General features: G+C 37.2%; 1 protein-coding gene across 4 annotated transcripts in view; it reads right to left on the bottom strand.

The window, feature by feature from the left end:
* Positions 1-25,252, bottom strand: part of TMEM135 (transmembrane protein 135) — a 329,334-nt gene that overhangs the window by 233,907 nt on the left and 70,175 nt on the right. For all 4 annotated transcript variants that reach the window (XM_020993759.1, XM_020993757.1, XM_078156965.1 and 1 more), the window contains one exon: positions 18,472-18,505. In XM_020993759.1, the coding sequence (XP_020849418.1) occupies positions 18,472-18,505 (34 nt within the window). The remainder of the gene's footprint in view (positions 1-18,471; positions 18,506-25,252) is intronic.

Here is a 25,252-nt window from a genome sequence, read left to right as displayed (position 1 = left end):
GTACTAAAAATAAGACAAGCAACAGGACTAGACCAAGAATACTCAGAGGAATTCTACAATGCAAGAAATAAAATTTTGAGAGCTAGTATCTCAAGACATCTGAAAAGGGGAGTATATCAAAAACTTCATTAACATCTTAGACCTTATTATTACTCAAAGATAATAACTGAAAAATATAAATAACTGCCAGACTATATGTTTATTCTCCTATTTCTACAAAAAAACTGCATAAAAATAATATTTACATACACATATATCAAAAAATACATTTCGTGGAGGCATGAGAGTCTACAAGTACTTAATCTGAGGTCTGTGAATTTTTAAAAATATTTTGAGAGAAGATAACTTCCAGTATAATTGGTTTTCTTTTAGAATTGTATTTATTTTATTTTATGCATTTAAAAACATGATTCTGAGGAGTCCACAGGCTTCACTAGACTTATAGCCTTTTACAGGCCAGAGATGTAAAGAATACCATCTTAAAAGTTACCCCTCAAAAAGTTTTCTCCAAGATATATATCAAAATCACACAGGATTCCTAGAAAGATATAATAGAGATGACTTTGTTTTACAACCTTCTAATTATTAACATCAATGGTAAGATAAAGCCAGAAGATGAAAGTTAACTGTCAAGCATAGAATGCAAATCAAAGAAGGATTTCCTGTGGATTGCTAGGGTCTTCCACAAGTTCCTGCAGTAGATGACAGTGTGCTGAGTCCATCAATTTCTGAATAATGCAGTCTCCTAAGTAAGATATATAATCAGAAAAAAAGAAGTCAGCCTAACTATCCACAGGGGGAAAATGTTAAAATGAAGTAGATAAAGAATCAATATGATGAAGACCATGCTGTAGCTGGATGAACAATGCACAGAGCTGACTGTCAGTACATACAACTTGGGCAGATGTTGTGGACAGAGCATGAAATGTGCCCAGAACTGAACAGGAGGTGAATGACAAGATGGATTGCCTTTTGGGAAACTGCCCAGTGTTTTTAATGACAGCAAGATTCTCCTTAAAACAAAGGTCCATCGTATTTTTCTTCTAGTTATGCTTCTTGGCTGCAAGTTACAGAATACTGATCTCTGTAGAATTAAAGATTCAGGTCAGCCAGAGGACAATGGGGTTGGAAATATAAAGAAAAGCAGGGGAAGGAGGAGTAGGAATTACTATAGCACCTACAACATGCCAGGCACTACGCTAAATGTCGTTTTTAAAATTATCTTATTTGGTTAATCTTCACAATAACCTTGCAAGATAGGTGTTATTATCCTTATTTTACTGATGAGGAAATTGAGACAAAGGTTAAGTGACTCTGAAGTCAGGTGTTTTTGGCTACAGGTCCAGCACTCTATCCACTATGACAACTGCATGGCGAGGTACATGGCAGATGTTAGTAGGCTGCAACACATTGCCAATGAAAACTAGGAAAAGAAAAGTAATATAAAGAATCCTTCTTGGAATCTTTGGTTTCCTTCAAAACTCAAGCACCACCTTCAATATGAAGCTTCTCCTGGTTCCCCTAAGCTTCAAATACTCCCCAACAACCACCAAATGGTCTTATCATTATTTTATGTAACTATTTATATATTTGTCTCCTCTACCAGAATGTAAGCTGTTCAAGAACAGGGACTGTTTCCTTTACGTCTTTTTTTCACCAATGCCTGGCACATAGGCAGCACTTAATAAATGCTTTTTGACTGAAACATACATACCATCAGAGAGATACGTGACCAGAAAAAGCAATGGGCTAGTGTGTGAATACCATATAATGAAATCAAGGATTACAGATGGTAGTTGATATGTACCACATAATACAGAAGATGTATAATATCAAGAGATCTAGAGGAAGATGCTGAACAAAACAGATGGACCTCCTTTAAAGCAATCACATGGACAATAATACAGGACATGAAGGTGTGAGTAGATTGCAATCAATAACAATGAAGAGAATACTGTACCAATGAGGTCAGAAATCCACGGAAGCATGACATTTTAGGAAATGTCCAGAATCTAGGCAGCCATGCCATTTAGAAGCAGTATGACATCAAAGAAAAGGAGCATCCAGAAATGCAAATACAGCCACGGATCTACAGATAGAGAGGCCATCTAGTTCAACCCCTTCATTTTACAAATGAGGAAACTGAAGGCCACAGAAGTTAACAAACTTGCCCAAAGTCACACAGATAGTAAGCATTAGAGGGAAGATTTGTAGACAACTCCTCTGACTCCCAAGTCAGAGCTGCTTCTCAACTACTAATAATGTGACTAAACAAATCACTTCAAAATCCTTGAGCAAATGTCTTCATTTGTTAAAATGAGGCCAAAATATCTACCCTAAAGTAGCCATAAAAATCAAAAGAGATCATGGAGGCAGTACCCTGAAAACTCTAAAACCTTATACAAAAATGCAAGATGTTATTATTTTAATATTCAGAAATGAAGCATACTAGAAAACATTACAAAAAGTTTCAAGGTAAACAAAAGACAAGGTCCTTGCCATTTTTATTCTTTAACAGGGCTCAAAACAAATAAAAACATATCAGAAACAAAAGTATACATTCAGAAGCAATGACAATTGTTAAGCTCTTGCCCTTTAATTTTAATGACACAAAATTCATTTTACATTGTTTCTGATTCTCTTATCACAAAATCACATGACTTCAGAGTCAGAAGGAAAGCCAGTGACCATACACACCAACTCATACATTGAAAAGAATTCTCTTTTCAACTTATTGAACCACAGACTATTGCTTCAAGACCTACAACAAAGGTAAGTTCACTCTCTGCCAAGTTAGCACATTCTACTCTTGGGTAGTTGGGAAGTTCTTTCCTAAAACAAACCTAAATTTTGTTTCTTTCCAAAGGTGGTGCTGGAAACACACAGGAAGTTGACTATTACCATGTAGTGACAAGAAATACACTATAATGGTGGCTATTTTTCAAAATTTCATTGCTGTAACCCTAATTTACAATTTAATTTAGACTGAGGAGCTAGAATGGCCTCCTACACTAATTTCCAGATTTTAGCTTCTACTTAAGCAAGGTGACTAACAGATGATCATTTTACAAGTTTACATTTCGAAAACTAACAAAACTGCAAAGCCTATTTCTTTGTGTTCCAAAGGCTATTAAAAAATTAATATCCTTTGGTAGGCAGAGCTAAGATGGTGGAGTAAAAGCAGTGACTTGCTTGAGCTCTCCCCTAAACCCCTCCAAATACTTGTAAAAAATTACTCTAAACAAATTCTAGAGCAGTAGAACCCACAAAAAGACAGAGTGAAACAAATTTCCAGACCAAGACAACCTGGATGGTTGATAGGAGAGGTCTGTTGCTGGGAAAGGCTGGGAGAGGAGCACAATTCAGCATGGGCCATGAAGGCAAAAACAGTGTCAGAGCAAACTTGGGACAGGCCTCGAGGACTGAATTACAGGCAGCTGTTTTCAGACTTTTCAACCCATGAAGATCAAAGACAACTTAGAAGGTCAGTGGGAAAGGTCTGTCAGACCTGGGTGAGAGAGGAGTGCAGTCCAGCCCTGGCCTTAATATAGCCCTGGGGCAGCAGCAGCAGCAGCTGCTTCTGGAGCAATCTGGCCCACAGATGTTGGGGAGATCAAGCAGTTGATCAGAGGGAGATTGCAGGGATCTCTTTGCTGGTGCTAAGGCAGGATTCTCTTGCTTTGCCCGTGATCTGGGTCACAATCCTGACTGCTGGTACTGGAGTAAGAAGGAGTGCTGGCATGGCAGAGTTTGCGGTGGTAGCATAGAAGGAATCCTCCTCACAGTTCCAAGGCAGAAAAGAGTGCTTGGGGTCACTCACGGACCAGAGCACAGGCCAGGAAAGGAGTAAACACCTCACCCTTGATCATATCACCTTAGAAGAACTGAAAATTTACAGGTCCTTAGAAGTATCTCTGAAAACAGCTGTACAAAACCCTCGAAATTTGGGACCATACATTCTCCACACTGGAAGCAGACAGACCCCCTAACTTAACAAAGAGTTTAATAGTCAAGTAATGGGCTAGGATCATGAGCAAGCAAAGCAAAAAGGGTTAGACTATAGAATCTTATTTGGTGACAAAAAAGATAAAACATATAACCAGAAGAAGACAACAAAGTCAAAGCTCCTACATCCAAAGCCTCCAAGAAAAATATGAATTGGTCTCAGGCCATGGAAGAGCTCAAAAAGGATTTTGAAAAGCAAGTAAGAGAAGTCCAGGAAAAACTGGGAAGAGAAATGAGAGTGATGCAAGAAAATCATGAAAAACAAGTCAATAGCTTGCTGAAGCAGACCCAAAGAAATACTGAAGAAAATAACACCTTAAAAAATAGACTAACCCAAATGGCAAAAGAGGTCCAAAAAAACAATGAGGAGAAGAATACCTTAAAAAGCAGAACTGGTCAAATGGAAAAGGAGGTCCAAAAGCTCACTGAAGAAAATACTTCCTTAAAAATTAGAATGGAACAAATGGAAGCTAATGACTCTATAAGAAAGGAAGAAATTATAAAACAAAACCAAGAGAATGAAAACATAAAAGACAATATGAAATATCTCACTGGAAAAACAACTGACCTGGGAAATAGAACCAGGAGAGATAATTTAAAAATTAGTGGACTACCTGAAAGCCATGATCAAAAAAAGAGCCTAGACATCATCTTTCAAGAAATTATCAAGGAAAACTGCCCTGATATTCTAGAACCAGAGGGTAAAATAGAAATTGAAAGAATCCACCAACCACCTCCTGAAAGAGATCTCAAAGGAAAACTCCTAGGAATACTGTAGCCAAATTCCAGAATTCCCAGGTCAAGGAAAAAATATTGCAAGCAGCCAGAAAGAAACAATTCAAGTATTGTGGAAACATGATCAGGTTAACACAAGATTTAGCAGCTTCTACATTAAAAGGCCAGAGGGCTTAGAATAGAATATTCCAGAGGGAAAAGGAGATAGGATTAAAACTAAAACTCACCTACCCAGCAAAACTGAGTATAATCCTTCAGGGTAAAAAATAGAAGTTCAATGAAATAAAGAACTTTCAAGCATTCTTGATGAAAAGACCAGAACTGAACAGAGAATTTGACTTTCAGACACAAGACTCAAGAGAAGCATGAAAAGGTAAACAGGGAAGAAAAATCATAAGGGACTTATTAAGGTTAAACTGTTTACATTCCTACATAGAAAGATGATATTTGTAACTCATGAGACCTTTCTCAGTATCAAGGTAGTTGGAGGGAATATGCATACACACATACACACACACACACACACACACACACACACACAGAGGGCACAGGGTGAGTTGAAGATGAAGGGGTGATATCTGGAGAATAAAATTGAAGGATGAGAGAGGATTGTACTGGGAGGAAGAGAAAGGGAGAGGCGAGGCAGAAGGGGGTAAATTATCTCACATAAAAGGCAAGACAAAGCTTTTACAGTGGAGGGGAAGAGGGGGGGACGTGAGAGGGAATGAGTGAATTTTACTCGCATTGGATTTAGTTTACAGAGGAAATAACACACACACTCAATTGGGTATGGAAATCTATCTTACCCTATAAGAAAATAGAAGGGAAGGGGATAAGAAAGGGGGGAGGATAGAAGGGAGAGCAGATTGGGGAGTGGGTAATCAGAAACAAACACTTTTAAGAAGGGACAGCATCATAGCAGAGAACAGAAAAAGCTGAGGGCAGCATAGAATGGTGAGAAGTCTTTCACTACATGACTATTATGAAAATCTTTTAAAGCCCTATCACTCAAGTTTTACCCTGGTCTGTTATTTTAAAATAGACCCACTGAGCATTAGTAAACTTCCTCAATCAATCTAAATACTATTCTGATCAATGGTCATTCTAGGTCATTCAAGGTCTTTAGACTTATTCTCACCTTCTTAAAGTAGCAGGGCATTTTATTTCTTTAATTAATTATGCACAGACAAAAAAAAACATGTATAAAGCAAAAACAAAGAGAATCAAAATAAGGGGTTGGAACAAATTTACTGTGTATATGGCACATCTAAAAAAGCAAGAGTTCCAAAAAAAATTTTTAATAAATAAATGAAAGATAAAATAATTTTTTAATTTTTAAAAATTTTTAAAAATAAAAAACAAAAACAAAAAAATTTTAAAAAGCAAGAGTTCCAGTCACATTATCAAAAAAGCAGAAAGCAAAACAACAGTGATAAACACAGAAATTACAAGAACTTCAATTAGTTACCAAATGAAAGAATGGCCCAAATCATTCATTATGAAAAAGAGAAAAAAAGAAAGAATTCACTATGAAAGAATCCAGAAAGTCATTTTACACTCAGAAAACTTGCAAAGATAAGAATAGTCAGTATTGGAGGAGTTATAGAAAGACAGACATATTAACACACTACTGATAGAGCTGTACATTGGTCCAATCATTTTGAAAAGTAATTTGGTTTTTTTTAATCTAAATTTATTTATTTTTAGTTTTCAACATTTACTTCCACAAGATTTTGAATTCCAAATTTTCGCCCCATCTTGCCCCTCCCTCCACCCCAAGATGGCATGCATTCTGAATACCCCTTCCCCTAGTCTGTCCTCCCTTCTATCTCTTCCCCCCCTTCTCTTATCCCCTTTTCCTGTAGGGCAGGATAGATTTCTGTACCTCATTTCCTGTATTTCTTATTTCCCAGTTGCATGTGGAAACTTTTTTCTTAAATATGTGTTTTTAAAACTTTGGGTTCCAAATTTTCTCCCTTCCTCCCACCCCATCCACCCTCACTGAAAAGGCAAGCAAGTCAATACAGGCCATACGTGTGCAGTCATGCGAAACACTTCCTTAGTAGACATGTTGTGAAAAACTAACTCAATTTCCCTTAATCCTATCCTGCCCCCCCATTTATTCTATTATTTCTTTTGACCCTGTCCCTCCTCAGAAGTCCTTCCTTCTGATTACCCCTTTCCCAATCTGCCCTTCTCTCTATCATCCCCCTGCTCTCTTGTCCCCTTCCTCTCCTATTTTCCAGTAGAGTAAGACAGATTTCCATACCCAATTGAGTGTGTATGTTATTCCCTCCTTAAGCCAAATCCTATGAGAATAAGATTCCCTCATTCCCTCTCACCTTCCCCCATTTCCCCTCCACCGTAAGAGACTTTTCTTTTCTGTTTTTTCTTTGTGAGATAATTTACCCCATTCTACCTCTCCCTTTCTCCTTCTCCTAGTACAATCCTCTCTCACCCTTTAATTTTATTCTCCAGATATCACCCCTTCATCTTCAACTCACCCTGTGCCCTTTATCTAGCTAGCTAGCTAGCTAGCTATCTGTCTGTCTATACATACATATAACTTTTTCCCCTCCCACTACCTTAATACTGACAAAGGCCTCATGAGTTATAAATATCATCTTTCCATGCAGGAATATAAACAGTTCAGCCTTAATAAGTCTCTTACGAGATTTCTCTTTCCTATTTACCTCTTCATGTTCCACTTGAGTCTTGTATTTGAAAGTCAAATTTTCTGTTCAGCTCTGGTCTTTTCATCAAGAATGCTTGAAAGTCCTCTATTTCACTGAATGACCATTTTTGAAAAGTAATTTGTAATTATGTGAAAAAACGGTAATACTTTCATTAGGTCCAGAGTCTCCACTGATAGGCATATACTTACAATTCCCCAAAAGGAGGCCAATATCAAAAGAAAAAAACCTCAGAGACAACAAAATATTTATAGCAGCACTTTTTGCAGTAGCAAAACACTGGAATCAAAGTAGGTCCTCATAAATTAGGGCATGATTAAACAAATGATGATATATAAATAAAGTGGAACAGTACTGTTATCTTCTATTTACATTACATATCTAATACGTACCTAACTGTTTACATGTTGTCTCCTTCATTAGAGTAAGAGCTCCTTGAGAGCAGGGACTTTGTTGGAGGGAATGGAGGGTTTTCTTTGTATCCCCAATGCTTAGCACAGTGTCTGGCACATAGGAAGTACATATTAAATGTTTTTTGACAACTTTACTATAAGAAATAAATGATGAATATGATAAATACAGAAAATCATGGGAAGACAAAATGATACCAAGTATAGCAAGCAGAACCAAAAAAATATATACACAACTATAACTGAAATTCAAAAACAATAACTGAAACTGAACGTTGAGTTCAACCTAGTGTTCACATATTATCTCTCCCATTAAAATGTAAGTTCCCTGAGAACAGAGACTTTTTTTTTAATCTTTATTTGCATCCCCAGTGCTTAGCACAGTGCCTGACACATTGTAGACACTTGTTGATTTTACTGACTTGAATGCAGCAGAATTGTAACACCAAGCTTGGTCTCAAAAAAGAGATATGAGAAAAAAACTTCACTCCCTTCACTGAGCCCACTTCTGTGCAGAGGTCAGCGACAATGGATGTGGACCACTGCGTAACAGATTTTTTTTGATATATTGGCTAGTTTTGCCAAATTTTTCTTTCCTTAAATTTGTTTTATTATTATAAGGAATTGCTTACAGGGAGGGGCGAGAAAATTAGAATACAGTGGGAAATTTTAAAAAATAGATAGCAATAGTTTTTTTGGTTTTTTTTAAAGCCTGTTTCCAAGCCTTATCTCTGGACCCAGGTCACAAATAGTTCCATAACTGCTCTGAATTTTGCAAGTCCTAGTCATTAGGAATCTGAATAAAAAGGGATCTTTTCTACCTGAACTTTCCTAAATCAAAGAAGTTCCTTCCCTAGATTTCAGGTCAGTCAAATCAGGCAAAAAATATTACTAAGTACCTATAATGTATGAGGCACTGTGCTAAGCAATGTAGGTCATCCTACAGATTGCATCTTTATCATTGCCTTTCTCAGCATTATTTCATTCAACAAACATCTATTAAACACCTACTAAGGGCATGACACTTTGCTAGATGCAAGACAAAAGAAAAAAAATAGTGCTCACTCTCTATCTTACATCCTATTAGAGGATATGATACGCAAAAGAGAAAACTAAGTACAACATAATTTCAGGAAGAAAACTAACAACTAGGGGAACAAACACATTTTCACCAAGGAGGTAGCAACTGAAATGTTCCCTGAAGGAAGCTAAGGATTCTGAAAAGAAGAGTTGAGGAGGGAGTACATTTCGGGAGGGGAAACAAACTGCAAAAACACCTAGTGGGACCTGCCTTTTTCAACCAATCAGCAGCTGTGGCACACACAGCCACCACACCCAGGGAAAACCATCTTGGCAGATGGGCTAAAACAGGTTGAGGGTAACCGAGAGGCCTCAAATCTATCAGTGAATTAGGGGGACATCTACCTCAAGCATGTGAAAATTTCTCCTGATGGCATGAGTGGATGAGAAAAATTTGTTCCAACGGCCATGAAAGCAGCTAAAGCAGGCACTGTGGAGCACTTAGAGTTTGGTCAGACATCAAAGATATGAAGGCCATCCACTGCATCCCAGGCCATTCACTAGCTGCCCTGACTTTTGTCTTGCCATTGGAATTTGATGACTCTGGAAGAGAGAGTGAGGCGGACAACTTTGTGAACCTCTGGCTCACTTAAATCCAATTCACATTCAAGTCAAGACATCACCTTGTGATACAGAAAACAAAGGACAAACAACAATAACATTCATAAAGCATGCAGGCACTGAGGATACAAAGATAAAAATGAAACAGTTTCTGCCCTTAGAAAGTATACTTTCACGAGAGGAAACAACAAACAAAAACATATGCACACACCAACACCTCAGTCAAGCTAATTTCCTTGCTGTCCTGTGAAAAAACCAGGCTTATTCAAGCCTCAGAGGTTTTGCCCATGCTGTCAGTCAACTAGCATTTATTAAGTACCTACTATGTACCAGGCACTGTGCTATTTCTCTCTATATAAACAACCTTCATCCTCATTGGTCAAGCAGTCTTCATTGACCAGAGCTTCAGCTCAATGTCCACCTCTTCCACAGAGCTTTTCTAATGCCTGTAGCTGCACCAAGATATTTTCTCCATTCGGACCTTCTATAATAATTAGAGAACTATTTGGAAATGTTTTAATACAATCTCTCCATGTTAAAAATGAAGAAAACAAAGCCTAATGAGGTTAAATGATGTGCCTAAGGTCACACAACTAGTAACCAGCAGAAATAGGACTAAAATCCTTACTCACTGACTCCAACCTAGAGCTCTCTACTGTAATCTTTCTTATCTACAATGCTCATTCTAGCACCTCATCACAAAGTGAATTACTTTGTTTTTTTAAACTGGTTCTTGTTTCTCTGTTTTATCTTCCAACTTGAGTCTGTTTCTTTTTTTTGTTTTGAGTATGAGTTTCTTGAGGAGAGAAATGATGCACTATATTCCTTCTGAATCTTCCAGAGGGTCTAGAGAATGCTGAGCAATAACAAAATAAATATCTGATGAACTAAAAAAATGTGACTTTGTAAGAAAATATAGCATGTGATCATCATTTTCATACTTTGTATTTTAAAAAATCAAATACAGATGCTTAAAGTAATCAAAGATGTACCATTTTTACAATGGCAAGAAAATGTTTGAACTACCCTATGTATTAGAATTTAATAACAGATATATCACTTGGAAAGATGCTTTTATAATATGGTTGAATAGAAAAAATATTGGAATATATGGTTTCTCACTCAGAGACAGGATACAAAGATGTCTTAAAGAACTGTTTCTCATAAGTGTTCCAAACATAATTTTAGGCATCATTTGATTAACATAATATTTGACATCAAATTCTAGATAACTAGTAGCAGTTTGTAATTGACTTTGAAAGACTGAAAACCTTGGGTCATTGTCATGACTAGCATAATAAATCTTTCCAGGTGATTTTTAAATGGAAAGTCTTATGAACTCAAACTTTGCTTATGTCTTCACTTTCAAATCATAAAGTAACAAAGTTCAATGCTAGCAGCTGGTGTTCTTGTGGACTGACAGCGCTAATAGGCTTTGGCATGTTAGCCCCAGGAAACTTCGTCTACCACTCTAGGGCCAGACATTTGGCAAGAGCCAAGGAAAACATTTAAGCCATGGTTTCTTACCTTTTCTCTAAAGCCTTTTATTCTTTTTTTTTTCATTTTTCATAGCCAATCCCTACCAATTCTGAGTCTGAAATAGTATGATTTTAAATTTGTTCATTTTTTTCCAAGCATGATAAATAATAACAGCCCTGAACAAAGTTAATAAAAATAACAGTTATTAGTACAATTTGTTTCATTTGGCTCTTTAGGAAAATACTGACTATTAATGAAGAAAACTTTTAGCTGATAACTTTCTTTAAGGATGTAAGTTATCAATGTAATAACTGAACACCATTACTGGTTAGCATCAAGACCTCCTAACATTCCAGGAGTCAGATGCAAAATCATAAGGAGTTTGGCAAGATAATCTACTCATGAGAAAAAAAAGAAATCCATACTAAATGTATGTATTCTCAAGCCCCAGTCTCCCAGAGTAACCCAAATTGATCTCACCCATGAAAGGCCCTGACAAGTGGCAGATACCCACTGTTTCTCATTCTTGCTTCTCCAGGCCAGTAGGTAGAGGTACCACAAATAAACAAACAAAAAAAGTATGCATCCTTAATTCAATTCAACAAGTGTTTATTAAATACCGACTATATCTTATATATTGTGTTATGTGCTATGTAAATAAAAGCAAAAATTAAATAATCCTGCCCTCAAGAAGCTTATATTCTACAGGGAGAAAGTATGCATACAAATAAGTAATATAAAAAATATACAAAGTAACTTCAAAGGGAAGAAAGAGCACTAAAAAGTTGGGGGGCGGTGCGAATCAGGAAAAGCTTTGTATAGTAGGTGGCATTTGAGCTAAAGCTTGAAGGGAGCTGGAAAAGGCACCACAAATTAAGTCCATTAATGGGCAGCAATTCTTACGCCCTTCAAGGTCAACCTCAGGTCCCATACCCTTTATAACACCCTTTCCAAATGCCTCACTCCACAGCAATGTGCTTCCTCTGAATTCCTAAAGCAATTACTGCCTGCACCACTCATTTGGCCCTTAACTTAAGCTATCTTACATTATTCACACACACAAACACACACACACACACACACACACACACACACACACACACACACACACATCCTATATCTTAATCACCAATCAGAATACAAATTCCTTGCTATTCCATAGCTCTTTCTACCCAACTTTTTACAAAGTAGAGGATCAATAAATGTTTACTGCTATTGATGATAAAGTTGATAGTAAAGACATAAATACACCACTCATTTTCTTCTATTATATATTCATTATAGGGAGTCTTAATATCTTCAGGAAATGGCCTCATATGAATTTACAATGTATCCTAGCTGAACTGGAATAAAATGCTTTTGCTTTTACAGTTAGCACTTTCACTTTGCAAGGAAAATGTAGGTTAGCATTAAGAAACAAAAGAAAACCAAAGGTATGCAAGCTACTCAGCAGCTTCATGCCTTTATATCACAAGTTTTCCTTCTAGAAGAAAGCTAGTAGTGTCATGGTGAGCACTGAATATCACAAAAGAATGAAACTGAATAGATTTCAACAGATACTAAATTACAAGTTACTAATATGGGTAATTTTAAAATCAAAGGCAAATTAACAGTAAAACAGAAATACAGTAAAAAAAATTTTAAGTATGCAATCAAATCAGCTCCAAGGAAAACTGAACACTACCTGTTAAGAATGTTTTTACTGGTGTCAAAAGGTTTTTAAAAAATAAATATTAATCTATCAAAATTGAGGATAGAACTTTGTGGGATACGTACTTAGCAGGGATGATCTGAATAGAGAGCCATCAAAGGAGACTGAGGAGTAGTTAGTTAAGTAGGAGGACAGCCAGGAGAGAGTCAGGTCCCAGAAACTTAGAAGAAAGTATCAAGAAGTAGAGAGTGATCAACAGTGTCAGAGGCTTCAGAGAGGTCAAGAAGTATGAGAATTGAGAAAAGATCATCGGATTTGGCAATTAAGAAATTATTAGGAATTTTGGAGAGAGTAGTGCACTAGTGCATACAAAGCACTTTGTCCATTATTTCATTTGACCACCACAATAATACTGTGAGGAAGGTATTACCTTTATTATCATTCCCATTTTATTACTGCAGTTAAGCAACTTGTACATATACATATGTATAACTAGCATAAGTCAAACACAAGGCTCTCCTTACTCCAGGAAAGCAGTCTTCATATATCCTACTAACGGGGTTGGGATCTGGACTTTCCCACATAGCCAAATCTCTGGCATTCCCCTGAGGCTATAATCCCATCAACTGGCCTTTCACTGTGGCTTAATCTAGCCTAGCTCTCCCTATGGCACCTGGCCATTTCCCACCCTTAATCCTAGGTAGGCTCCATTCTCCCCTGGCCGTGTGGTCCAGATCCCAGGTGTTCTGTTTATCCCAGCTTACTGGCCACTCCCATTCAGGTCTTCCTTAAACCCCTCCTCCAGTTACACTCCTGGGTCCCTCCCACAGTCTTTCTGTATATAAGGTCCACCTTGTCTCCATTAAGATGCTCAGATTCTTAAAATCTAGCCATGGCTTAGATTCTCATAATCTAGTCAATATCTTACAGATGTTCAAACTCCTTAAGAGTCTGCCCAATATGATGATGTTCTAATAAATCTTGTCTTTGGCTGAAAGAAGGCTTGGGTCGAATTCTTTTGACAGGATCCACGTGCCATGATCTTGGGGTTCCAGAACCCCTAAACCCCTACACTACTGCCTATTTTATGTTCTGATACTTACCTCTGCCCCTCTATCTAAAGTAATTTCATTCCACCCTGCCTTCTCCAGCAGACTGCCCCTTCTCTCATCCCCATTTTCTAATTTATCTTGGACCTCTCCCTGTCCACTGGCTTCTTCCCTACTGCCTATAAACATGTCAATGGTTCCCTCATGGGGGGGGGGGGATCATTTGATCCTTCCATCCCCACTAAGTGGTTCCATATCTCCCCTGCCTTTTCTGTCTAAACTCTGTCTACAACAGGTACCTCTACTTCCTCTCCTCTCACTCTCTTCTTGACTCTCTATAGTCTGGGTTCTGAACTCATCATTCAATGGAAACTACTCTCTATAAAATTACCAATAATTTCTTAATTGCCAAATCTAATTGTTTTTTCTCAATTCTCATCCTTCTTGACCTCTCTGAAGCCTCTGACACTGTTGATCACTCTCTACTCTTTGATACTGTCTTCTAAGTTTTTGGGACATGACTCTCTCCTGGCTCTCCTCCTACCTATCTAACCACTCCTTCTCAGTCTTCTTTGATAGCTTTCTATTCAGATCATCCCTACTAAGCACATGTGTCCCACAAGATTCTATCCTTAGCCATCTTCTCTTCTCCCTCTATACTATTTCACTCAGTGATATCATCACTTCCCACAGATTTAATTACCATCTTTATGTTTATGATTCTCAGATCTACTTACCCAGCCCCAACCTCTCTGCTGTACTTCAGCTTTGCATCTCCAACTGCCTATTAGACATCTCAAACTGTACATAATATAAATATCTTAAACTCAACATTTCCAAAACTAAACCCATTATCTTTCCCCTGCCTTTCCCCTGCCAAACCCTCCCCATTTTCAAATTGTCCCATCACTGCAAGGGTATTTTCCTATACCTCCTCCTAAATCCTCCAGGCTTGAAACCTAGATATCATCTTCAATGCCTTACTAAATCCCTTCCCCCAGATCCAATCTGTTGCTAAGAACAACTCTCAAATACACCCCTCCCTCTCCTCTGATATTGTCACTCCCTGGTACAGACTCTGACCTCCTCGTCCCTGGACAATTGCAATAGCCTGCTGGTTGATCTGCCTTCCCAAAGTCTTTCCCCACTCTAGTCCATCGTCTACTCAACCACTAAAGTAACTTTTCTAAAGTGCAAGTCCTATTCAATAAAGTCTGTCGGTTCCTTATTACTTTCAGGATTAACTACAAAATTTTCTGTTTGGCATTCAAAGCCTTTAATAACTTAACCCCTCCCCTCAACTTTCAGGTTTTCTTAGGCTGGTCCTTCTCCATGTACATTTCAACCCAATAACACTACCTCCTTGTTCTTCCTCACACAAGACACTCCATCTCCCTGCTCTGAGTGTTTTGACTGGCTGTCCCCCACACCTAGAAGGCTCCCTCTCTTAATCTCCAACTCTTGGCTTCCCTGGCTTTATTCATTCAAGACCCAGTTTAAATTCTACCTTCTGTAGGAAACCTTTCCTAATCTCTTTTAATTCTAATGCATTCCCTCTGTTGATTATTTCTTATTAATCCTGCAAGTAACTTGTTTGTACATAGTTGTTTTCATGTTTGCTCCTTCAGATTATGAGCTCAAGGGCAGGAATTGTTTTTTGCCTTTCTTTAAATCCCACAGTGTCTGGCACATAGTAGGTATTCAACAAATTTTTACTAACTGACATTTAGCATCAGCTTATAACTTTAGCTTAATAATTCGGCAATAAAGAATTTTATCTCACATATTTTTCCTGTAATGTCACCAAAGCATAGTAAGCCCATTGATAAATATGGTCCAAATTGCAGGGCAAATGCTTTAGTTGAGATCCAGATCACAATCATGAATGCTCCATTTAAAAACAAATGAATAAAATTTCATTTTTTTTTCAATAGTGTTTTGCCTAATGTATGTAGGTGCAACACATGGTAAATTCTGAATCCTTTCCTTTTTAATCTGTTTATAGCTTTCTGAATTAAATGTGTCTCCTATAAAATATGTTGCCATATTTTATCTTTTATAAAATTTAAAACTATAAGTTTATTACAGCAGCTTAATATTGAATATTTAGCAGTTAAGGAGATGATACTTCAAAGAAACAAACACCGGGGTGTTTGTTTTTTCTTTTGTTTTGTTTTTTTTTTGCCTTTCTGGGGAGGCAATCACAGTTAAATGACTTGCCCAAGGTCACACAGCTAATAAGTGTCATGTGTCTGAGGCCACATTTGAACTCAGGTCCTCCTGACTCCAAGGCTGGAGCTCTATCCACTGAACCACCTAGCACAAAAACACATTTTGATAACTTTCTCAAATATCTGTGAAAAATGACCTTCATGATAGCTCATTGTATCCATGGTTTCATCTTGAGATAGCTTCTATAAGCATGGTCTTGTTTAAAAACTGATTAGAATATACCTAACTCATACTCTGAGTATGAAGCTTAAAACTATCAGTCTAGTTTCCTGAATCCATATGCTTCCGACCAATCAACTCTGGGCCAAGAAAATAGAAAGATCCACATATTCATAGACAATATGTTTCAGCAACAAGCTACTTCTGTATCTAGCCCTATTCTGATTTTTTTCAATCAATTTCTATATTATTCATTCGGAACTTATCCTTCAACTTGTCTGCATTACTGGAATCCTGTCTCATTTTACCCGCACTCCCCATTCCCCATCATGAATGTATTCCTCTTCCACAGTCCTGCCCAATGTCTCAGGTCCTCTGGAACCAAAGGTCCCCTCTTGGTCTCATCAGTCTGGCCAGAGGCTAGTGAATTCCTCTGTATCAAAGCCTATGGGCCACATTACTGGCTTGTAAGACCAACAAACACTGACTACCTAAATACCTGAACCAGAAGTACCTGCCCTGCAACCACCCTGACAACATATTTCACATGCCTGCCAGGAAACTCCCCTGCTGCCCACTGTTACCTCTGTTAAGATGTCCATTGAGATTTCCAACTAATGTTTGCTGCCACACTTCAGACATCCCAACCATTTGTCAAGATCTCCTTGATGTATCTACTACTGGCTACATTCTGGACTGCATGCTCTATTTTTATTGACTTTCTTTGGTCTCAAGGTTCTGGCCACCTACAACTGCCCCATCTAACAGTCATTTAGCCACATCACTAAATAATGAAAAATTTCTCTTAAGACTAATATATTCTTATAAGACTTTGGGCTACTCTGACAACAAAATTCTTTCACTATCCTATGCAGTGAATGAAGAAGCAGGTCATATAGGTTTCAAGTCACTGATGAAAGTTATTTAACCTATCTAGATTTGTTTCCTCATGTAAATGAGGACTGAATTAGAGTATTTCTAGGGTCTGTTCCTACATTATATTTCTACAACTCTAATTCCATCAGCTACTTGTGACTTTTCTTGTCCATAAGTGATTCATCCTACATATACTATCAGAGACAACAGGTAATTTTAAGTCAGAAGGAGGTCAGTTTATATTTTACTATGCAGTAAAACATCTCCCTCATATTTCCATTACTTTCTTGCACTCATCTTTAAGTTGTTTCCACTATATCTATAAGCAGTAACTGCCTAAGACTATTGCTGCCCATCTACAACTCTGATAAAATATCTGACAAAAGAAATATTTTTCTATAAATACCTCTTTACTTATTAGCTTGCTCTTTGACTTTGGATTAGTCATTTCCCTTTGATGAGCTTCAGTTTCTTCAAACAATATTTGCCTCCTGACTACTTCACAGGGTTTTAAAGATCAAATGAGATAATACCCATAAGCACTTCACATGCTATGTAAACCTACACTATTCTTATTTTTATTAAGTTCACTTTCCACTATGGTTTTGAGACTATATGAAGTGTATCATAATTACGCTACTTACCATTTTAGAAATGACTTTTTATGGCAATATGTATTATATGTACCAAATAGCTTAGAAAAGTATTGTATGTGATCTCCAGGACTGGTGACCGATGATCTCTTGTGCAGAATATTCAAGTGATAATTAATAAATTATAATCAGCTCCTAATTCTAGCATATATTTCAATAATAGTCTTTCTTGTGATCTCATTTCTGATTCCCGAAATATTTTTAATAGAATCTCTGGCTGATTTCACAGGTATGTATGAAAATGTTAAGCAATAATATCCACTTCATATTTTCCTCAACTGTTTAACTACAGCACCGGTATATTTTCTGAAATCCTTAAAAATACCATTTATAATACTGTGCTGTCTCACTATAGGATCCAATTTAACAAAATTCCTAAATATATATCAGGTAATGTTGCCTAGCTAATGGTCAATATATTGTTGCTTAACTTATCTTAGCAGCAATTTACTTAGTTTTAGAATTTAGATGATAAATACTGTAAAAATAGCCTTAAAAGTTTTTTAAAACAAACATTTATCTTTGGTTAGTATTCTTCAGTGTATTAACTTGATGATATAAACCAGGCCAGACAAAACTGAGAAATTTCAATTTAGTGAAAAATTCTTCAATTTGCACCCCACACCCATCAATAGGCTGTAGTTACTAAATGTGCCCAGGATATAATTGCCAAAGTATGAGTGTTTCAGTCTCCATCAAATCTAGAAAATTAAACAGACTATATGGAACAGAAACAAATTAAATAGTAAACTGAGAGAGTATTTCAAGGATTATTATTTAAAGCAAAAATGGAAAATGTTGTAAGACTTAGGTGGGGCTATTTAACCAATTAAGGTGGATTTTTAAAAACAGATCACTTGCATCAGCCTTAATGAAAAGATTACTTACCAAGTTGGCCATATAAATTGTTAGCAGACCTCTCCTGTAAGTATTTAAAAAAAAAAAAAGGAGAGGGAGAGTAAGATTCCATATCAATCTGACTTCACATTAAATATAAATTAATACAATGTAGTGGAAAATTATGTCAGGATTAATAACAGGGTACTTGAATAAATATTCTTGACTGCCAAAAGAGTTAAATTGTTAGTACTGATTTTGGAACTCTTACAGTTACATTAAAAGGATTTTTTAATATATTATGGTTAGCAGTCATTCATATGAATTATGAAAAATTAAAAAGGACTTTTACTATTGAAAAGTACTTAAGCAATCAATCATACTAACTGAAATGCTGCAGGGTATAGCATCAAATTTGTTCTTGGTGTACATTTATGCTGGAGATTTTAGAGTGTGAGAAAAAGTCAAATAATTTATTCTTTGTCCAAAAACTCAAGAGTTAAGACAACTTAATCAGTATGTAAATGCATTCAAAAATAAAAGTAATACTTTTATTTACTTTACACTGATACACTAAACACAGAAATCTATTATATATAATGACTCTACATTAAATATTCATTCAATCATTCCGATTTTCACAATCAAGAAAAAACTTAGTAACTAAGTCTCAAGCTACATAGGTTAAACACAATTCACTGACACTGCATGGTCTCTCAGCACACAGAAATATAATAAATGTCCTACATAAAAGGAAAGCCCTGTGAAAATGCATGAGTGATGTTATAACCCCTTAAAAGAAATTCCTTAGCCCAAAAGGTAAGAGACTAAAGTAAGCCCTCTTTTATAGACAGACAGACACGTATTTGTAAATATAAATTCTGAATTATTAAATACCTACACTGGTCATTTCTGAATCTGAGGAATTCTGTAAATAACTAATAGGAATTTAAATGAGTTTAAGTCACCGTCTTTCACATTTTAACCACCATGGTACACTAATATACTGACGGAAAAGCTATAAATTGGAGCAACCATTATGAAAAGCAATTTAGAATTACACAAAGTGACAAAAGGTCCATGTCCTTTGGTCAGTGATACACGCACAAAAGAAAAAAAAACAGGATACCAAAATTTATTATTTATAGTAGCATTTTTTTGGAGTAGCAATTGATTAGAAACAAAGTAGAAGCCCATAAACTGGGGAACAAATAAACAAACTGTGGTACATGAATGTAATGAAATATTATTGTACCGTAAGAAATAATACATGATTAATTCAGAGAAACAAGATAAAACCTATATGAAGAAATGAAAAGTAAAATACGCAGAACCAAAAAAGCAACAATAATATTAGTCAGAATTAATACAGTGTTTCCAAAGGGCTTTATAAATATTATTTCATTTGATCTTCACAATAACCCTGGGTGGTAAGTGCTATTATTGTTCCCATTCTGCAGATGAGGAAACTGAGGCAGAGGATAAATAATTTGACCAGGGTCACACAAGAAGGCCAAATTTGAACTCAGGCTTTCTGGACCTTCTTCAAATTTCAGCTAAAATCTCACCTTCTACAGGAAGCCTTTCCCAAACCCTCTGAATTCTAGGCCCTTCCTCTGATTATCTCCTATTTATCCTCTATATAGCTTGTCTGTAATAATTGTTTGCACGTTGTCTCCCGTATTAGATTGTGAGCTCCTCAAAGGCAGGGATTGTCCTTTGCCTTTCTTTGTATCCCAGCACTTGGCATAGTGCCTGGCATATAGTGGGCAGTTAAGAAATGTTTAATAACTGACTGACTTCAGGTGCAGGACTCTATCCATTGTGACACCTAGCTGCCTCTAATATACAACATACACAATGACTGAAATAATGTAAACAGAAAGAAAAACAACAACAAAACAATTAAAATTCAATGCAGCGAAACTGTAACAAGGAAACTTGGCCTCAAGAGATGATAACTCCCCACCCCCAACACCTTCCCAGAGCTCAGAGCCACAAGTGTAAAACACTGAATAAAGCATCAGACTTCATAATGTTGATCAGTTTTGCTGAACTTTTTTCCTTCTTTTTAATTCTTTACTATAAAGGATGACTTTCTGGGGAAGAAAACAGTGGCAAATGTAGGTAATATGCAAACAAAAATGAATATTTATTTTTGAAAAAATTTTACCACTATAACATAATGTCTGAATGCTTTTTTATCTCTATAAAATTTTGCCCGTGGTACTATTTGACACTACACAGGCCTTCCCAGAATCACACCACAGATTCTGACAATTCAACAGTGGGCACAATCTTCAAAAATTTTCAAATGTGAGAGAAATATAATTATAAGATCAACACCAAAATGTTCCCAAAATCTTTGCCAGACCAATGCACAGTTAACTGCATCTATTTCACCAATATATGAAAATATAACAATATAATAGAATGTGAAGCTTAATCAGTACTGACAGCACTCTGAGATTCATTTCACATTATAAACCAACAAGAAAACAGAAATGGATCCCCATGCCCTACATGTTAGACTTGGAAAACCACAAATTAATATTATCTAAGTTAGCTTCACAAGCTAACAACTGAAAATGAACTACTGAAATCCATCATTTTTCAGAGACTTCTTATACTTCCAGGATGATGCTTATTATAATGATAACAACTTAAACGTATTCAGATTTTACAAAACACATTAACAAATACTGTCCCATGTGTAACTCGTACCAACGCCATGAAGTAGGTACTAAAAAAAAAAAACAAAACACTGCTTATCTCCATTTTCAAAGGAGCAAACATGCTGAGAGATGTGAACTTAACTAGCCCAAACAGCTAATAGGTGGCAATTCAAAACCCAGGGCTTCTGGTGCGACTGTAGCACATCATCTCCTAAGCCCAACATGTGATGGTAAATGCTATAACATTTAGGTAATAGACACAAAAATCATTTTCAATAACTTACTGCAAGGATTCTGCTGAAGCTGTGTTTAAAATGAATGTCACTGCAAAAAGTTAGTATGTTGAAAACCTGGAACAACATGATAAAGCTAAAAGTCTCTATCACTAGACACTTGTCTAATCTAGCTAGCAAATCAGTGAGCAGCTTACCATCTTTGCTTTATGCTTAAAACTTTTTAAGTGAGTTATCAAGAGCTAAATTCATTTTCCAACAGAAAAACATCAATGAGATCACAAATACACTGAAGTATTTAAAAAACTTTGTAGGATTTCAAGTTTTAAAACAAGATTCTACAAATCCAACCTCTTCATCTGAAAGATGAGAAAACTGAGGCCGAAAGAGGTTCCGTGAACTGGACATAGTCACATAAGTAGTGACTAACTGTCAGGTTCTAACCCAGATTATCTGACTCCACATTCAATAACCACTCCCCAGTTTCAACTATCTATGCTTCCTTTTTATTCCATTAGAAGCCGATGACTATCACACTTATTTTCTTCTCATAATTAATTACTTTCATAGTAAATTACCATCTCAATCCAACAGAGTTCACAAAATAACATTAGATGAAAATAAAGACAAAGTATATTTAACAAAATAATTCAACTTAATTCAACAAACATCTATGAAGTACCAATTGGGTGAAAAACATTAGGGATGCAAACTGGGAAATATAACAAGGAAAACCAATATATGAATGAATGAATATTTATTAAGTGCTTACTATGTGAAAAGCTCTGGGAATACAAAAAGAAAAGTCAAGTAAATCCTGCTCTTAAGAAGTTTTAGGCTCGGATTCTTAAAATCTAGCCACTGGTCAGATTTTTATAATCTAGCCAATAGCTTACTAATGGTCAGACTCCTTAAGTCTGCCCAATATGATGGACATTCTAATAAACCTTGTCTTTGGCTGAAAGAAGGCTTAGGTCGAATTCTTTTGGACAGGACCCTCACGCTGTGATTTTGGGGTCCCAGCACTCCTAAACCGCATCATTTTGGTGGCCCGTATGGGGAAACTGCCTAACACCAAGCTGTTCTCCAGCCAAGACTGGAAGGTATGTAAGCCTCCTCCACCTCCATTGCTCTGCAGTTGGGGTCAATCTCCAAGCACCAAGGGTTGGAGGTGCAGACAGTTATGAGGTTATATCGCACTCCGCCTGACACTCTCAGGCTCTCAGTCCACTGGGTCGGTTCGAGGCCATGGATCTGAGTACACCTTCCGCAGCACAGAGGACAAGGACGGACGCCTTATCAGAAAGTGTATGCCCAATTCTGTTAATTCTCTAGGCACTAGAGAATTGGGGAAAACTGCAGTTGCTTCTTGGTTCCCTGTGGCTTACTTACTCCCTTCCCTCTACACCCCTGAATCCTCCTTCATGGAGGTTACAGGGGAAAGTCAGAACAACTAAAAATATCTTGGCAGATTTTGGAGGTTTTGTGATTGATCATTAAGGAGTTTTAAAAGTCCTCCTTACAGCCCTGGTCACTCCTTTCTCCTACTCCTTCCCTTGAGTCAAGAGGGTATGTTAACCCCACCCACAGGAGAAGAGAGTTTCACCCTTTACCCCTCACTTTTGATTTCATCCTCCCCACCTGGGAAAGGAAGGAGGGGTGAGGGGCAGTAGCTACAGTGTGGGCCCCACTGGTAATGGCCTTGGGCCCTAGGGCAACCTTTACCTGAAAGCATCACCCAGGTTCAGCACATCCTGCTCAAGGTAAAGAAGCTAGCCTCTGAACTTGGATAAGCACTGCTCTTTTAAAGTTTAGTTTAACTGTTAATGATGCGATGTTGATTCTCTGTGTAAAGTAATTTGGAAGTGAATTTAACAAATGAATTTAACAATTTAACAAAACTGGAGTCACCTGATTGATAATGGGTTTGTTTCAAGTTTCAAATTGGTGAACTTGTTGTATCAGTTATGTCAAGCAACTTTCATAATTTGGTTACCACTAAAATACTGTGGCTATTGTTGGTTATTGTGTTAATGTTTAAACTTGCCCAAAAGACTGTTTGGGTTTTGTCTTGCTAAGAATTTGCAATTATACAGAAGTCACCAAAGATTGCCTTTTTACACCAGGACAAATTTAAATTTGAGATCTAAATCCTGAAAAAGTTTTTCCTAAGCTATGATTAATGAAACTTGTTGTTTGAGGTAAAAGCTCCTAGTATTTTATTTTGAGTTGTCGGATGGATCATAATCCATCAATAATCAATAATCCACCATCTGAGAGAAATGCCACAAGCTACTCAGAGAAGGTGATACTGGTGGGAAGTCAGCATTGGGAAAAGCTGAGAAGACAATTTTAGCCTCAGTCTAAGATGGGATCCTCCTGGCTCAGTTTCCCCATTATGTTCCTGTGAAAAGGAATGTTACCCATCTGGCTGTTCCTGAGTCTGGCAATGAGGTGGATTTGATAATTGCATGATTGGAAAACTCAGTTTTCCAAACAGAGCTGAGGATGTTTTATCCTGTCATTTGGGCCCTGCAGTCTTTTCTGTCAGATTTGTGTCTTCCAGACTACAGGACATTCACCTACAGTTGGTAGCAAACAGCAGGTACCAGCCAATGTCTATTGTTCCCTGGACGCAGCGTGTGCTCAGTTCCAGTCAACCTCCTCTTTGGGAACCCCGAGGCAGGGACAGCTCTGCGCCCCTTGCCAGAAGAAAGCAGTTTCAGAAGCCGAGACCTTCGCCCCTTACAACAAAAGAATTTGGGTCCCATTTATTTGAGGGGGGAATAATAAGGACAGGATCTAGACACCCAAAAAAGGAAAAACTCTGGATTTTCCCACATGGTCAAATAGCTGACGTTCTCCTGAGTGTATAACTCCATACCTCCCTATGGCCCCAGGCCACTTCCCACCCTTAATCCTTTCTAGGCTCCATTCTCCCTTGGCCACCTCTGGAGTTCTATTACCTCATAGACTACTTGGCCACTTCTAGATCCCTCCCATAGTCTTTCCATATGTAAGGTCCATCTTGTCTCCATTAAAATGCTTGGATTCTTAAAATCTAGACACTGGTCAGATTCTTATAATCTAGCCAATAACAGACTCCTTAAGAGTCTGCCTAATATGACGGATGTTCTAATAAACCTTGTCTTTGGCTAAAAAAAATTCACCTTAAACAAATGTTAAAAATTGTTTTTACATGTAACCAGGGAAAAATAAAACACTAAATAAAGACTGAAAAAAGTTCACGTTCTAATGCAGGAGACAACATATATAGGAGGTTGCAGCTGTAAGTAAATGGAAAGGATTTACAATGTGGCTAAAAAGCAGACAGTAAGTAACAATGTATCTTCTTCAACACTGACAAAGGCATATCAATTTTCTGATGCTGAAACATTTGACAGTAGGACTTCAGTGGCCATAACAGCTTTCTTTTCCAGGTTTTCTGTATTTGTGGCTGCTGAAGAGGTAGTGATTGCGAACCTACAGAGGCATGTGCCAGGTAGCATCCCTACAAGGGTCAATTTCCTGGGTTGAAGCTGAGAAGTGCTGGGCTGGCAATCAAATAGAAGCTGGGATGAAGCCATTCCCAAAGCTCTCAGGCTCAGTCCTGAACTGCTGCCATCCAGGTCTGAGGGGAGACAGAAGTCAAGATGATGGCAGTAAGGCAGCTAAGTGGTTCTGTGGATAGAGAGCGGGGCCTAGAGTCAGGAAGCTCTGAGTTCAAATCCAACCTCAGACACTGATTATGTGATCCTGGGTAAGTCACTTAACCTGTTTGCCTCAGTTTCCTCAACTGTAAAATGGGGATAATAGCACCTATCTTGGAGTGTTGTTGGGAGAATTAAATTAAATAATATTTGCAAAATACTTAGTACAGTACCTAGCACAAAGTAAGCACTATATAAATGCTTATTTCCTTAC

The sequence above is a fragment of the Phascolarctos cinereus genome, unplaced genomic scaffold (assembly GCF_003287225.1).
Source record: "Phascolarctos cinereus isolate Bilbo 61053 unplaced genomic scaffold, phaCin_HiC Scaffold_726;HRSCAF=1367, whole genome shotgun sequence".
NCBI lineage: Eukaryota > Metazoa > Chordata > Mammalia > Diprotodontia > Phascolarctidae > Phascolarctos > Phascolarctos cinereus.
Note: the sequence above shows the minus strand (reverse complement) of the source record. Positions and strands in the feature narration are given on the sequence as shown.